The sequence below is a fragment of the Columba livia genome, chromosome 4, assembly GCF_036013475.1.
Source record: "Columba livia isolate bColLiv1 breed racing homer chromosome 4, bColLiv1.pat.W.v2, whole genome shotgun sequence".
In the NCBI taxonomy this organism is placed as follows: Eukaryota; Metazoa; Chordata; class Aves; order Columbiformes; family Columbidae; genus Columba; species Columba livia.
The window spans coordinates 24,763,930-24,779,545 of NC_088605.1; the positions used below are offsets into that span (position 1 = coordinate 24,763,930).

At 37.7% G+C, this 15,616-nt stretch overlaps 1 protein-coding gene across 2 annotated transcripts in view; it reads right to left on the reverse strand.

Moving 5' to 3' along the window:
* Positions 1–327: 327 nt before the first annotated feature.
* Positions 328–15,616, reverse strand: part of PDS5A (PDS5 cohesin associated factor A) — a 77,163-nt gene continuing 61,874 nt past the window's right edge. The window contains exons 27-34 of one of the 2 annotated variants that reach the window (XM_065062617.1): positions 12,468–12,600; positions 11,717–11,836; positions 10,507–10,569; positions 7,722–7,867; positions 6,399–6,504; positions 3,343–3,695; positions 2,111–2,261; positions 328–1,526 (exon numbers count right to left, since the gene is read on the reverse strand). In XM_065062617.1, coding sequence (XP_064918689.1) covers positions 1,491–1,526; positions 2,111–2,261; positions 3,343–3,695; positions 6,399–6,504; positions 7,722–7,867; positions 10,507–10,569; positions 11,717–11,836; positions 12,468–12,600 — 1,108 coding nt within the window. In that variant the 3' untranslated portion in view covers positions 328–1,490. The remainder of the gene's footprint in view (positions 1,527–2,110; positions 2,262–3,342; positions 3,696–6,398; positions 6,505–7,721; positions 7,868–10,506; positions 10,570–11,716; positions 11,837–12,467; positions 12,601–15,616) is intronic. The other variant, XM_065062615.1, reaches the window with a different exon arrangement.

Below are 15,616 nucleotides of genomic sequence, written 5' to 3' on the forward strand. Positions count from 1 at the left end.
CTAATTAAACGCTGTTAAAATCCTCCCAGCCTCCCTCCATCAAAAGCATCTCAAATCCTGCAAGTCGAAGCGCCCTGCCCGCTCCAGCAGCGCCAAGCAAACCTCAGCTCCTGGCAACAGCATCCAGCTCTTCTACACCGAATCCAGGGGCTGCACATTTCCCTTCTTCCCACACAACTCTGCAAGTAACTTCACCTAGAACGCTTCTCTTTTACACAGGGTAACTGTCTGCATCACAACTTCTGTGCTCAACGCAAAATGTCGATGAGGGTCCATGCACAGATACAGCAAGTAGTTTTCTGTGAAAGGAAAAAAAAGACTGGCACGTGACACCTAGAAGCGTTTATTTTATGCAACAAACTTAAATATGATCATGTGTACATAAAAGTGTACACTGTTTCTATGCTGAACAATGCCAGGAAACATAATATTGATGCAACAATCTTCTAAAATAAACATTAAAAAATGAGCCTGGACAGGAAGACAAAATGCAAAACAGACTTACTTCCAATCAGCACAATGCTTAAAATTGAGAGCAATCCTAAACATTTCCAACTTTCCTTACAAAGCTGCCAAAGTCCAACCATTTTTAAAAATTGATTTTTGTTTTTCTTTACATCAATAATAAAAATCTGGTGGCAAACATTAGAAAATCAAATGCTGGACCGTCTTTACTCCTTTAAAATTTAGAATATTCCAACAGAACCACAGGAGTAAAAACACTTAAAAGTGATATATGTTTTTATAAAACAAACATCAATATGTACACTTATTGCAAATTATATTAAACTAAAATGGAGGGAAAATTAAAAAATGAAATGTCTACTTGCGAATTAATAATAATTTTAAGTGATTACTTTCCCACTCTGATAAAAATCAGAAAGCAACATTTATAAAATTGCCACCACATGACTTTTCATAGCAGGGACTGAAATCTGTACATCTTATTTTTGCAGAAAAGTAGGCAGGCAGAAAGAATTATACATAAAACAGTCTCCAAAAGTAAAGCAAAAAACGTTTTGTGAGCTTTTTTTCCTCTAGTCTTGTTTAAGATCCATTCAGTAGACTTCTACTTTTTCTGTGAAACATGGGGATACCTGGCTCTAGGATCACGAATTTTCCATGTCAGTGTAAGGACCTCCTCTGGCTTTCTTTAAAAAAAAATGCAGCATGAAAATTAATGGTGTAAATACACTTTTAAACTCCAGAATGCAGGAACTGGAACCAAGTGTTAAGCAATTTGCTTAATTATTGACTTTTCATAAAAAAAGTCTCTGGGGAAATAAGTACAGATGCTTTTAGCCTCTCTCTCAAGAGTTTCTGCTTTACATTTCCATTGAGAAGGATTAATTTCAGGTGAAAGGGAAGCATAGTTTTCCTTCTGGTTTCAGAGCTGAAAGCTGTGTGTTTTGAAGTAATTTCAGTTCTTGTACAGGAAATTTCTGAATCCTAGTTTTTGCAGAAGCTTGGAGCATGCCTTTATTTGGCCTTCATTTCCTCCCTTTTGGAGCGAGTTTTCTTTTTACCTTTTTGGGGGCGGAAAAGGAAAAAAAAGTTAAGGACATGCAAATTACAACTGATTTTGAATCAAATTCCTACCTACATACTTTACAATTTAGCTTTTACACTCTTTTTTATATTCTTCCAACTCCACTTTGTATCTTCATAACAATTACATAATTAATTGAATATCATTGAATTTTCTTATTGCATAGCACAAGTTCCTAGTCAACTTGGAAATACACAAGTTAAATAATAATAATAATTATTCCATAACCGAGTACTGTCTTTTTCAGCATAAGCAGAAATACATTTACGTATAGCTTTTGCTGGAATCAGAGAATAAGAATGCTAACATGCTGTAATTTACTGTATTTAATTAACTAGGTTTATAAAAATAGCCTTACTTAAGAACCAGCACTACTTCTAAAGTTTTTTCCAAGCATTTACAGTAACTTAGAGATGTCTACTTAAAAGCAAAAACCCTACCAGACGTAGCTATTTTTACACACATTTTTCTAGAAGACAGACAGACAAATTTCTTTGATTCCTTACTGTATAAGCTACAATAAACCCCCCCGAGTTGCCCTATATAAGATGCCTGCTACACCTTAAGGAATCCTCCCTCTGCTATCTCTGTCTCCTCAGTCTCTTCCTGGCTGCTGCCACAGGCCTTAAAAAGATCCATTGCATTTTGGGAATAGTCTGGGCTGGAGTCTATCTCCAACAGTGAATCTCCATCACTTCCAAGCACCTGGCTTCTGAAAAACGTTAACAATGGTTTGGCATTTTTTCCAACAAACACTGAGGTATTACATATTTTAAAGAAGTTATCCAACAGAGGTGGTTTATTAAAGGCTATGGGTAGTGCAATTTGTTATGAAGACTTAAAGAATTTTGATGTATTACACAAACACTGCAAGACAGTACAAAAATATTACTCTCTTAAAAGACCAAACAATGCACTAGTGTATGAACCTTGCTGTGCGAGCAAAAGGTAAATCTTTTTGACCAAGGCTCTCTGCAAGATCTTCAATTTGCAAAATCTCTAGAAAGAAACAATTCCAATGATTCTTTCCTCTCTTAGATTAATTTGTAATTTCTTCCAGCACACAGGTTTGCTGACCTTATTGCTCTACAGCTTTGGACACACTTGCATTACAATTATTACTGTATCAGATTCAGCTAAACAAGCTTAGCTTAGCTTAGCGTTTATGTGCATTTGTGGTTTGCTTATATTAGAAATCAAATCAACGTACATAAACACTAGAGTACAGAAAAATAAATTATCATCCATGAGCTGTTTCGAAATTTACATAGTTCCAAATTCTGCTTTTCATTTACTTAAAATATATATTAAAATATTGTTAATATTAAACAAGCACAGACCAAACATATCGGAGAGAATTACAGCTAGAATTACAGTTTTTTTCTGTTGATTAAAGATGATAATTTTTCGAGCCGTTATTATCAATGAACTGGAGCAGAGCACAGCACTTGAATCCCTGGGTACCTGGCGGTAATGAATGTGCTGAACACCCTCAACTCTCAGTTCTTTTACAGAGCAGCACTAGTACGGGGAGCCAGGATGCAACAGACAAAAATGGGTTAAATTATCCTGTTCTCACCAAACAAATTAATTTCTCCAATTCCAGCTGCTCTGGTACTTACTTTGAAAAACAGAACACAAAACAAGATACGCTGGACCATTGTGTTTATAAGTCATTGTGGTTTAGTTGTGCCCTTTAACACAGGTTAGATCTGCTATAATGGCAAATTCGGGGTCTGACTGGAGACAGGAAAGGCCCGCCCCACCCATGTATTTCATTGGTTTATTTTTACCTTTGTAGATCGATTTGTCTCTGTGCTGCTGCTGGCTTTTTTGCTGTGTCTTGCTGTTTTGGTGCTTTGGCGTTACCTGCCTCCAAACTCCCTGGACTTTCTTGACTGACTGCTGCCCTTTTCCTTCCCCTGACAGGTGGTTTATTAGATTCCTCATTTTTTGCAGAGGTGCCCTGAGGTTCAGGTTTGGATGTTCGCCCTCTCCTGGTTTTTGCTGCTAGTGATGGTCCTGTTTCATCTGCATTTTTTTCTTCTGGTTTTTGATGAATATTTTCAGTTCCAGATGCTGTTGCTGTTCTTTTTTTCCCACGTTCAGTGCTGTTTCCTTGTGTCGCCTGATCAGAATTAATCTCCTGGAAAATAAAAAACATTGATGTGAACAAAGGAAGGATTCCCAAAGGTAAACTCAAATTGTTACCTCCCTCCAACGGAAACATGAGTTTATAAAACAGAAAGTAAGCATTGTTATAATCACAGAATCATGTAATCATTTTGGTTGGAAGAGGCCCTTAAGATCATTGAGTCCAACCATAACCTAAATCTAGCACTAAACCATGTCCCTAAGAGCCTCTTCTATGCATCCACATCACATGGGCTTAGACCTAGTAAAAGGTTTTACCAAACGGGATTTCTGACATTAACCTTGCAAAAAGATTTTCTACACCATGTGCAATGTTAGTATGTGCACTCAATCTATCTTGTAGTTGCTTGAAAGTGAGATTAGAGTAAGATTAATAACCTCGGCTCTTCTCATGATGGTTCTTCTGGGCAAGCTCCTTTACTGCCTCTTTGCCAACCAACAGGGGAGAACTGAGGAGCAAGAGTACCGGTTCTGGTACAGCAAATGACATTTACTTCAACATATGCAAATTTTGAGGTCAACCTTCAGTACAAGTACAGATTACTACAACCCTAAATGCCAGTGAAAGGAAAAAAATTAACAAGGCTTGCTGGGAATAAAGGGAGTAAGACCTAGTCACAAATTAATCTTGCAGCCTTTGGTAAGTCTTGCATTTCATGAAGTGGTGCCTGTGTATGTGAAACAGAAAGGATGGTGACATGGTGACAGTGCAGGTCTCTGCACAGAAAAGCATCCCTGTGGGAACCAAGAGGGAGCACTTGGATGCTGGACCTTCATTTGAATGCCGGCTTCCAAAGCAGCGAGGCGGAGCAGCAGAGAAAAGGGCACTGCAGAAGCATGGCCGGGATGACTTCGCAATTTCCAGCACCGCAATCAAGGTCACTCACTATTACAAGCGCTGCATCTGAACCAAGGACTATTTTGTTAAATGTTCTACCGTTATTTCTTGACTGTTTAACTAAGTCATGGGGTCTCTGTAACCTTTATTACTGTTCTAGCAGCTTCATAGGAGCCATTTACACCTGTGATTCAGAAGATAACCGCTCCTTGAAAACTTCAACCTAAGACAGGTTTCAAGAACCTAGGAAGCATTTTTTTAAGATTTATTTCATAAATGCTTTGCCTAACTGCTCCGACTTTTCCAAAGAACCCTATTTTGGGGAAAGAGAAGAAAAGAGGAACTAGCGTATCTTGAAATTTGGGAGATTTTTTTTTCTTCTTCATTAGCTCATGGATGTGAATATCACATGGATTTTATTTTAAAAGATTTTTTAAAATATCTGAATTCTTCTATGTGATGATACAAATCCAAAACACCTGCTTATGACTCTCATTTCATCCAATCACAAAGAGACTGAGTAGATATATAACTTCTTAAAACGTGTACAGCATAAACCAGCATGTATCCCTACATCGTTAAAAAAAATAAATCTATTTTGCTTTTAGAATCAGCTCTGGTCGAACCTTCTGTTGAAAGCAGGGACTCAATTATCCAGGGCCCTTGACACGCCAAGCTGTGAGCCACAACATTCCCCCACTTTTCTGGGCAACCTATTCCAGTATTTAATATTCCTCACCGTGTCGAGGGGGTTTTTTTTGCTTCTACCCAGATGGAATTTCCCCTGAAGCAACTTCTGCCTGTAGCATTTTGTTCTGCTGCCATGCAGCACGAAGAGAATACCTCCACCAGCTCCATAAATACCTTGAAGGTACTGAAAGACTGATCAGATTCCCCCAAGGCTCCTCTTCTCTAGGCTGAACAAACCCAACACCTTCGACCTTTCCTCATACAACAACCTCTCTAAGCCTTTCTCATCTTGGTGGCCCCTCTGCAAGGTTCTCTCCCGTTTTTTGGAGTCTCTGCTGAAGTGGGGAGGACACAGCACTCCAGGCGTGGCTGAATGAATGCCACAGAGGGTGGAATAATCCCATTCCTTGATCTGCTGGCTGTGCTCTTGCTGGTGCAGCCCAGGACCCTGGCTGCCCTCACTGCTCAAGGCATGCTGCCAACCCACACTGTGCTGCTTGTCCCCTGCGATGGTCCCCAGGTCCTTCTCAGCCAGCCTACACCCTCAGCCAAGCAGATCCCACCTGTTGCTCTGCTGCCTGGGTTTAAGCTACCCCAGGTGCAGGATGTCACCTTTACCTTGGTTAAACTTCTTGCAATTGTACATGTTATAAGTTAAGAAATCATTATGATTTAAGCATGATCTTCTCTCTCCAATAGAAAGTGGGAAAAGCATTAGAATTCCTCAGAGTTTAAATAATATTTATTTGTGACACCATCCAAAAGTTGCATGTTGATTTCATGCCAAAGGAGCACTTGAAATTTTCCTGGCAATATCTTCAGTTAAAGCTACAGGTGTCAACCATCACTCTCAATCACAGCCTTACTGTTATTTACACTGAAAAACACAGAATAAAGGTGGGAATCTTTTGGAATTTTAGAAAAAAGAAGTCCCTTCCAATTTGTCTGTGCTATTTTTGAGCACATGAGCTCTATTAATTACTCTGGATAAAATAAATAGTTTTGAAAATAAGGGCTCTTCTATTGGGCTAGGGAAGTGATATAACTACATGAAATGAAATCAGACATGACCAGTTCCTCAGAGACCACCTGCAGCGGTGTGTATGGAATAAACCCCCAATGCCAAGCTAATTACAGAGAGACAGTCCATAAAATCTCCAGGCATACCTTGTTTTTCACAGGTTCTGTCTTTGCTGGTGTGACTGAAATAATCCTCACAGGATTTTCTTCATTTTCACTGACCCCAGTTTCTGATATATCTGAACTTTGTTCCCTGGTAGCATAATTGGAGACAAAACAAAGCCAAAATACACAAAACAAATGAAGAAAAATGCTTGCAATTATTTAATAAATAAATAGATATAAATCAATGCAGACAGGCTAAATTACTTTAAAAAGAGTTGAATTTTCTTGAGTCTACACTTATATTTTCTCTCCCAGAACTAGGAAAGGTCTGAAAGGGACTGGCTGGTCACTGAGCCAAATTCCTTATCAGAGACACAATGGCATATAGTTCTTTTTGCAAACTTAAGTCCAATGCTCTAAACGAGGCCGTATTCTTTTTCAGATAGAAAAAGTCGATACTGGCAAAGGTAGTGAAGATAAATGAAAACCAGCAACGCTTAAACGTCCTGTTAATTTACACAAACACACAATAGTTCTAAAAACAAAGTAGTTAAAAAATAATCAAGATATTACAGCATATATCACACACACTAATAGAACAGATTCTGAACTGAGCTATACTTCCTTTTGGCCTTATGAAATGTAGCAACCAGAACTGATTTTCTCTACTTTCTTTAACCCCTTACCTTTCTCTACTTTCTTCGACCCTTTACCTTAACCATTCCAAAACAAATAAAACAATCTTAAAATCTGAAAGTGAAAACTGCTTCTCCAGATTTATGACAAATTTTAAAACTCTGGATCCACATAAAAATAACACTTATTAGAAGACAGACCAAATACTACAATCATATGTTGCATCTTTCCACTGAGATCCTGGTCCTCTTCAACAAGCTCATTTTAATTGTGTTAATCTTAAATAGGTCAGAATAATTCATTTACATCAAAAATGTTTCTTGTTACTAATCATGACTAATCCTAATTTTTACATCAAAAATGTGCAAGTTGCAAAATCTGTTTAGTATAATTATGGCTGGTCTCTTCATATATTTTCAGATGTAAAAATGTTATCTCCAAAATTTCACACAGTATAGTGTCCCTTCTCTTGTATTATATGTTATTACAGATGTACCACACCTAAACACATACTCAGTTTTTGTCTACTAGAAGAACACCAAACAAAAAGCAAAGATGGAGATTTTTACCTATAGAGAACTATTATTTTTTTTTTAAACTGGACAAAATAAAGACATTCTCCAAACACATAAGCACACACACCAAATCATCTCCTGTTCTAAAACATATAAACACACTGGAGAACATGAAGTAAAAAGAGCTGATGAAAGAAATTTCCAATTCCTGTACCTTGATCTGTTTCCTGCAGAAGAGCTGAGCTCAGAGTTCACACTGATGCTGCTGCCAGTCTCTGAGCCTGCAGTTCTAATACACGGTCTCCTTCCAGTTGCAGATAACGGTTTGTTTACTGTACCTAATACGCCAGTTGGTTTTGGCTAAAAAGAAAGGTTTAATCTTAGAAATGAAACTTCAGATACATATTTATTCTTTAAAATATTTCCTTCAGTATTTTCAAATACTTTTTCTGGGTTAACAGTCTCAATCACAATGCCATCATTTCAGAGCCACAGACCTCATCTTGAATTAGAAAACACTGTCTATCCTACTTTTATTTCTTGTCGTTTGACAGCACTTCACCAACTGTCTTCGAAGGGGTAGCAGGTAGAGAAGTCCCAATGAAACCCAGAACGTTAGATAATATTAGAGGACCAAAAAGGTGTGTCAACATCCTGTATTTCCAAAGCAAAGCACCTCTGGGGAAGGCTTTCCAAAACGTAATGCAGAATTGGGTTCACTACGACAGCAGAAAAAGTATATGCTTTTACTATACAGAAAACCAATGTAAAAATAATTAACACCACGTGTCTATTCTGGAGTTCTCCAACACAGTAATGATATTTTAGCTTCTGCTGCTGTCCTTTGCCTGACTTGGTCATGCTAGGTAGGCAGGAAGAAGTTTTTTATTTTGTCTCTGGAGAGAAGTCAAGGAAGTTTTCAGAACTGGCATGTCACATTCTTCATTAATTTTACATTTCCTCAGAGACCAGGTTAATTTATTAAGACATTCTCATAAGAAAAATTAATTCCCATGTGCTGAAGTTATGAGGGAGCAGAAAGGAGAGAGATACCACAGATGCTGGAAAACATTTGGCTAGCAAAAAAAAAAAGCAATGATTCCTGTAGAAACAGCTTGTTACTGAGCACATGTTCAGTAGCTGCATCATCCCAGCGCTAACACTGCACAACATTTACTTGAATATATTGTTCTGGTAACGTTTTACTTGATCTATTTATGGAGTATTTTATGAAAAGGAGGAAGGATTTGGTGCAATTAATAGGAGAAAACGTTTAAGGGACAAGAGAAAGTGCTTCTGCACAACCCATAGGTTGCAAATTGCTGGCACCTCCTGCCACAAGGAGTTTTGAGGGCAGAGTTGAACGCTGAGCTGACGGATTTGGGACATCAGCAACATCAGCAGGCACACAGTCTAACATCCCATTATAAAAATTCTGAATGCTGGAGGAGTATGAGGGGGAACACACTGTAGAAAATGGCAAGGCTTGCATGCTCTCCCTAATCATGCTGTTTCAGCCCATCAGCCAAAAAGGACCACTGGTCTGAGGCAGTGGGACATCCTTATACATCCATGTTTTCCAAAATGGAAGTAGACAGAAAAAGAATCCAATGTTTGTGCACTCTATTAGAGCATGGAATAAATGTCTGTTTTCCCAGAACATTGAAAATTACCTCAATATTACTAGCTTGGTATGGGACATCCCTCCCCCTCAAATCTGCATGAGAGAGGCTTGTCTTACACCAGTAACATTTTTTAATTGAGGACATAGTTTTAGTCTGCATTGCTGAGTGCCTTATCAGAAGAGAAATGTAGCAAGTTTACACATCAAACTTGCTTCAAATGCTTCGTTCATTATATTTGAATATTGTCAAAGGTGAAACCACCACAGCAGTAGGTGATACCTCCCCTTCTGAGGATATTGAAAGCACGAGGCTGGTACTGGCTGCTGCTAAAGCAGGTGGTGGGTTCTCAGCCTGCTCCCTTCCAGCCCTGCTCCCAGCAGCACCTCGGCTGGGGTCACCGCATGGACACAGAGCAGGGAGAGGCAGGATTCTGCCAGCTGCGCAAACCTCGCCCGCATGAAGTCTGACGGGAAACTTTTTGTATAAATGCAAGATCAGTGTGAGAGAAGCAATTTTAAATGATATGGCTATTTACAGAGGGATCATTTGTCTCTACTCTTACAAAGAAAAATTACCACAAAGTTCTGCTCTAATGGAAGACCTTATAAACTAATGCAGTAACAGTTCATGGAACACAAAACATGAAAATTAACACGAAATGTATATAAAAACCATGATTTATACTGTTATCAGGATTTTTATATTTTACGGGACAGTCAGCATTCTTTCAGTAAGCTCAAAAAAACCCCTAACAACCAACCTGCTAATTTATTGAGTTAGACAAAAAAGCATTCCTACGTAATTTAACCAGAACCTAGGAAGGACAGGTTCAGAATCCCAACGAAGAACAGCTGATATTAAAAGGTATAAAAACGGGTTGGTTTTTTTTTGTATGTTCCTCCCCCCAAACCAAAAGACTTGGTATTTTTCTCCCCCGTGAAGCTATCAGCCAAATTATGTCTGAAACAAATGAGAGATTCAAAAGGGTGTAGATATGTGCATTTGATTTTAACATCATTAACAGCTATCTTAAAGATATTAAGATGAAAATTTAAGACCTCCAACACTGGTGGTATCACAATTCAGTATCTGCATCCTAACTTTATGCCACACACATTTGAGTAATGGAAAAACCCGTGGTCATGTGTAAATCTGTAGTTAATGAAGAACATAAGCCTCAGTGCACAGGTAACAGTCATGGTGTTGTGTACTCACCAGGTAGTACGTTAAAGGCATTATTTACGCCATCAAATAAAAGAATCACATATTATTGTACACAAAGTCTTAATATAATTTTTAAACTACAGCAGTCCAGGACATTTAAAAAAATCTCAAGAAACATCAGAAGAATTTTAACTTGTCAAAATTCAGTACCTTTCCTGTCAAAAGAAGAACCCTTATCTCTTCTGAAATGTAATTCCTGTCATTGCAGAAATCCTGTACAAAAAATGAAATAAAAATCAGTTTGTGTTTGATCTTTCAATCTTGTTGTTATATTCTTTATATATACACCAAATTAGATGCTACTATCAAGTGCTACAGATATTTCGCACCACGCAACCTGCTGACAAATGAATCAGTCTAATAAAGATAGGTCAAACTAGTATTTTAGAGGAGATTTGTAGGGAGCATTGCTGAACGACAGTATGCCATACTTGAAGCTGGGATTAGCACTTTTTCTTCTTGAATGACATGAATTGTTTGAAATGAAGCAGAACTGCCGTTCCTATTTTTTCACTTACATCTTGTTAATGGGAAGTCCAAAGAGGAAAAGAGGTGCCGTGTTCTCTAAAGTTGAAAACTGCTGCCTTTGTCACTCTGAGTACAGTTTACACAGACCAAAACACTAAATCTGAATGCAGGACGCTATCACAGACACCAGCTCCCTGTCACCACGGCACCTGCCATTTCACAATTAAAAAAGCAAACTAGATTTTGCTTTAACAGACTCTGGAAAGGCTGCTATTTAACAGCCTAAGACACTGAAAAAACATTAAATATGTTCTTCAGTACAATCAAAATATCAGGTCTAGTCCAGAGAATTACTTTGGTTCCAGTTACACTTTTCAGAAGTATTCCCCTTAAAGAACAGCGGTGCTGCTGCTGACAGTAGAGCTGTGCTCACTAAGACAACCACCAGTCAATTAAGGGGACTAACTGGTACAACAAGCCAAACAGCCGAACAGCTACTGACAGATATAAACATACCACGGATAATAGAAAAAATGTTCTCACTTTTTTTTTTGGTCTGCTTTGCATTGTAATTCAGTTACACAGTCAGAATACACATATATTCTCATATATTCAGATGGCCTTGCAAAACACTTTAATGAGATGATCTAGCAAAACAGGCTAACATATCAATATTTATTCTAATTAGCTCTCACCTGGTTACAAACATTTCTGGCACACATTCATAAGACAAATAACATAGCATACAGCCGATGTTAAAAAATGTAATCACTGAGGATAAAATATATGCATTTTCCCACTCACGATATTATGTTACAGAGATAACCAGCTCTCAATTATAAAATCAAAGTATTTCCCCTTATTACTTTGGAAATTAAATTAATAAATGTACCTTCTCAGGTTGTGTAAAAAATTTGGTTGGCAGTACAGGGTCCTTCGGTGAATCTGCATTGCACAAAGCACTTTTGCTGTTGATTACACATAGTGCTACATCACATACTGTATAAAGTTTCTGAAGAAAAAAGAAAAGTATGCTTTAGGAATTACTGTTTCTACAGTGTACAGTGAATGTAGTTCTTTAAAAAGTTTATGTGTTAAAATAACCACCATTGAAGACGTATTTTGTAATGACATCATTAACCGTACTGTTGGCTTTTCAAACACATGCAGTAGTCCCTTTTTTCATATGATACTATTTAACAGAAACTAATAATACTTTACATGCTTATGCTGTACAATAGAAACTCCTATTCAGTCAAATCACCATAGATGGATTCTCATCTCTGCTACAAACTAATAGGCTTAACAGTAGCTACATAGTACAGTATTACCCAAAAGCAGAAGATATGTATGTTGGGAAATTAGGCAGTAGAAGTTAAAATAAGGCAGGCAGAGAGTAACAGGAGCAGTTAACCAGTTTTGCCTATTAACTTCATTAGGCACTGTGTGCTGGATAAGGTCAGCAAGGTTCTGAAAGAATGAGATTGGCAACATACAGACAATGCTCGCAATTAACACTCTCTATAATAGACCATAAAAATATCTGAGCTTAGTGCTTTCAGATTTCCTGCAAATCCTGTTCATCAACTGCTTGTGAAATCCTCTGCCCATCACCCAACACTTATCTGAACTGCATTTCTTACTTCATTTGCCTTTGGTTCATCAGGAGACTGAGCATCTCGGGTAAGTTTGATGTTTTCTGCCATTTTTTTCATGAAGGCATGGCTGTTGTTCTCATTCTTTGTCATTAAAACTTCAAGCATGAACCACAGACACCTAAAATGCCATAAAACCACAAGCAATTATATTCCAGCTTGTATACTGCAGGTCCCACACATAGCAATGTCTTAAAAATTTTTGACAGCTGTACTAGCTTTTCCTCAAGAAACCACAACCAATTTGAAGATATCATAAAGAGATATTATCATCTGACAGCATAAATAGAGTCTAGACCTTTAAAACATAGTCTCAATTGTACTCTTTGGAATAAATCTGCCAAATTAGTGTGCTTCTCTTATATCTGTAAACACTGCCCAACCCATCAATATTTTTCTCTTCCAAATATGAACAGAAGCAAGAATTCTGATGCTGCCATCACCTAGATAAAATTCTGTAATCACTGCTTTGAGCTATGTCTATGTTCCTATCAATGATGTACCGTAACCACACTCAGAACAGGCTTAATCAAATCCTACTGCTGCTGGGCAGTTACCCACACGACGAGGTTTAATACTGGAACTCACACAGGAGAGGAGATCCAACACTGAACAGGTCAGATACTTGCTAATGAAAAGAAATCCTTACATATGGGCATAACGGAATTAGCTTTCACAGTTTTATTTCTTTAAATCTCGTTTATTTATAGGGAGAACCCAATATATTTTGACTAAAAGCTTGTTTTAAGAATTTTTCAATTATGATTGAAGGCACAACTGGCTCATCCACATTCACTGTCAAGTTTCAGAGCTGCACATGACCAGTGGGTCAACCACAGTCATAAAAATAGTAAAATAACACTTAGCTGGGAAAGACTGAGAAATGCAAACTTTGCCAGTAGCTAATTTAATTCAGAACTCTGGAAGAGAGATTACCTTGCAGAAAGAGGCCAATAAAAAACTAGAAACACAGGATGACTGAACATCAGAATTCCCTGTCCACAAAAGCCCCAGTCTTCTTAACTGATACAAATTAAAGACTGTAATGCAAGAGATGAAGCAGCATTTATCTCAAAAATGCAAAGTAAACAAGGGTTGTGCTCCATCAAAATACATACTTAGTTGTACAAATACATACTTAGGTGTACAAATAAAATAAGATGTGTACATTCTGACTTGCATCCAAGAGCTACAAAGGCTATAAGTAAACAAATGCATCAGATACCTTTACATCTACCTATTCACTATTCTCAAGTACTTAAATGAGATTAATACAGGACTGATAAAATGCCACGCTGACCCAGCATCTCCAAAACCCTGTGCCATCCAAAGATTACTATTGAGGACAAATTTTACCCTGGTGATTCCAGTTAACACACGTCAACTTCAATAGCTTGATTTCCTCACAAAATCAGAAAATTAAGTAAATCATTATCAACCCTGAAAAAGACCTTTCCAGAACAAAAGTGGGATTTCACGTAGAAAAATATGCACTGAGAAGAATACAGTCACATAAAGTAAGCTCATTCTCTGTATCCATTTCAGTATTTTTGGAACATGGAATCAGAAGAAACAAACACTGACTCAAAAAACTCACCAAACTCAAACCCAAACATACCGCTGTAGGACAAGCTTCAAAAACTCCATAAGAATAAATATCACAGACTATGGTTAAGGAACTTGCTAAGCATGTACTTACTTTATGTGGCTGTATTTCGGCCACATAAAGCCAAGATGAACTGCAGAGACACCTACAAAATGCACCGCCAGTCTGCTTTTCCAAGATTGCAAGCATCTATGTTAACACTTTAAAGCCAACACTGTGGCTCTCAGAACTCTTTAAAGAAACACTGTATTACATTATATGAGAAAAACGTTTTGCATTTATCTCAGGAGACTCTTCGGAGAAGTATTCCTGCCAAAATTCCCGTACAGAGTATTTCTTTGTTTGGAGCAGCCCTCTCTGGCTAGTTCAGCCAGCCTGTGACAAACATGAGGGAGGAAATTTGACAACAAAGGAGAACTATACAAGCAGTTTCCAAAAAAAGCTCTGCGCACTAGAAAGCACTTCTCAGAGCAAGTATTAACAACCACGCATCAGAACTTGTTCCATGCATTTTGGAGAAAGTACTTGCAGGAGAGTGCTTTCAGATGTTGCCAGGAACAAGGAGTCCTGGGACAGAATGTAGACTAGACAATTAGGTAAGAAATCTTCACTGACTCCAGGTTCTGATCAGGTGTGAGTGAAGTAACTCAGAAATCAAAACAAATTATTTTTTTCACTTAAAGAAAGAATCAGACTCGGACTCTCACAGGTGAAGGTGCAAAAAGAATTAAGATGTGAACTGGTCTGTTTGTGCCAAGAATGAACTGCTTTTCTGATGATGTATATTGTGGTATGTGGTTATAAGTGCCTTTGTAATACCAAAAGAACATAGCTCACACTTCCATCAAAAATAAATACAAGAAAAACATGAAACGCTAAAACTAAAGTTGCAGAGGGGATGCTTTAGCTATTTTTTAAGAAGTGCTAAAACGTAGGTATTTTAAAAAATTAATTACAAGACAAATACAAAAGCTATACTTAGGTTTGGAAGTTTATTTAAGGCACACGAGGAGGTCTCAAACTGGAAACAGAAGAGAGCAAGCTTCTGTATGACAGGCTTCTGTGCTGAATACATTAAGAAGCACTAAGGCTGCACTGCAGACATACAGTGCAAACGATAAGTCAGCAGCAAACAGCATGAATTCTAGTAGCTTTCCATAGGAAAGAAAAAAAAAAAGAGTTTCTAGAGAAACAGGACTCTGACCCTGCACCAGTGGCATTATATTTTCAATTCTTGGATGTGCTCTATATTTTATAAGTCCCAAAATATTAATATTTGAACTGAAATTACTGGGAATCTCCTTAATGTGTTGGGAAATAAATAAAATAATTTAGGCACAAATAAAATCATCTAAAATCATTACAATACTTCAAAAGAAGCTTAAACAACTCATTAATTCGGCATACTATGGTGTGATCTACAGGCTACCATTTGGGCTTTCAGAATATGCCGCTAGGCAGTTGTTAATGCCTTCTTCCCTTGGTTAAAGTGTTACACGTTTCCAAGACTGCTGTTTTGCAAAATAAGGAG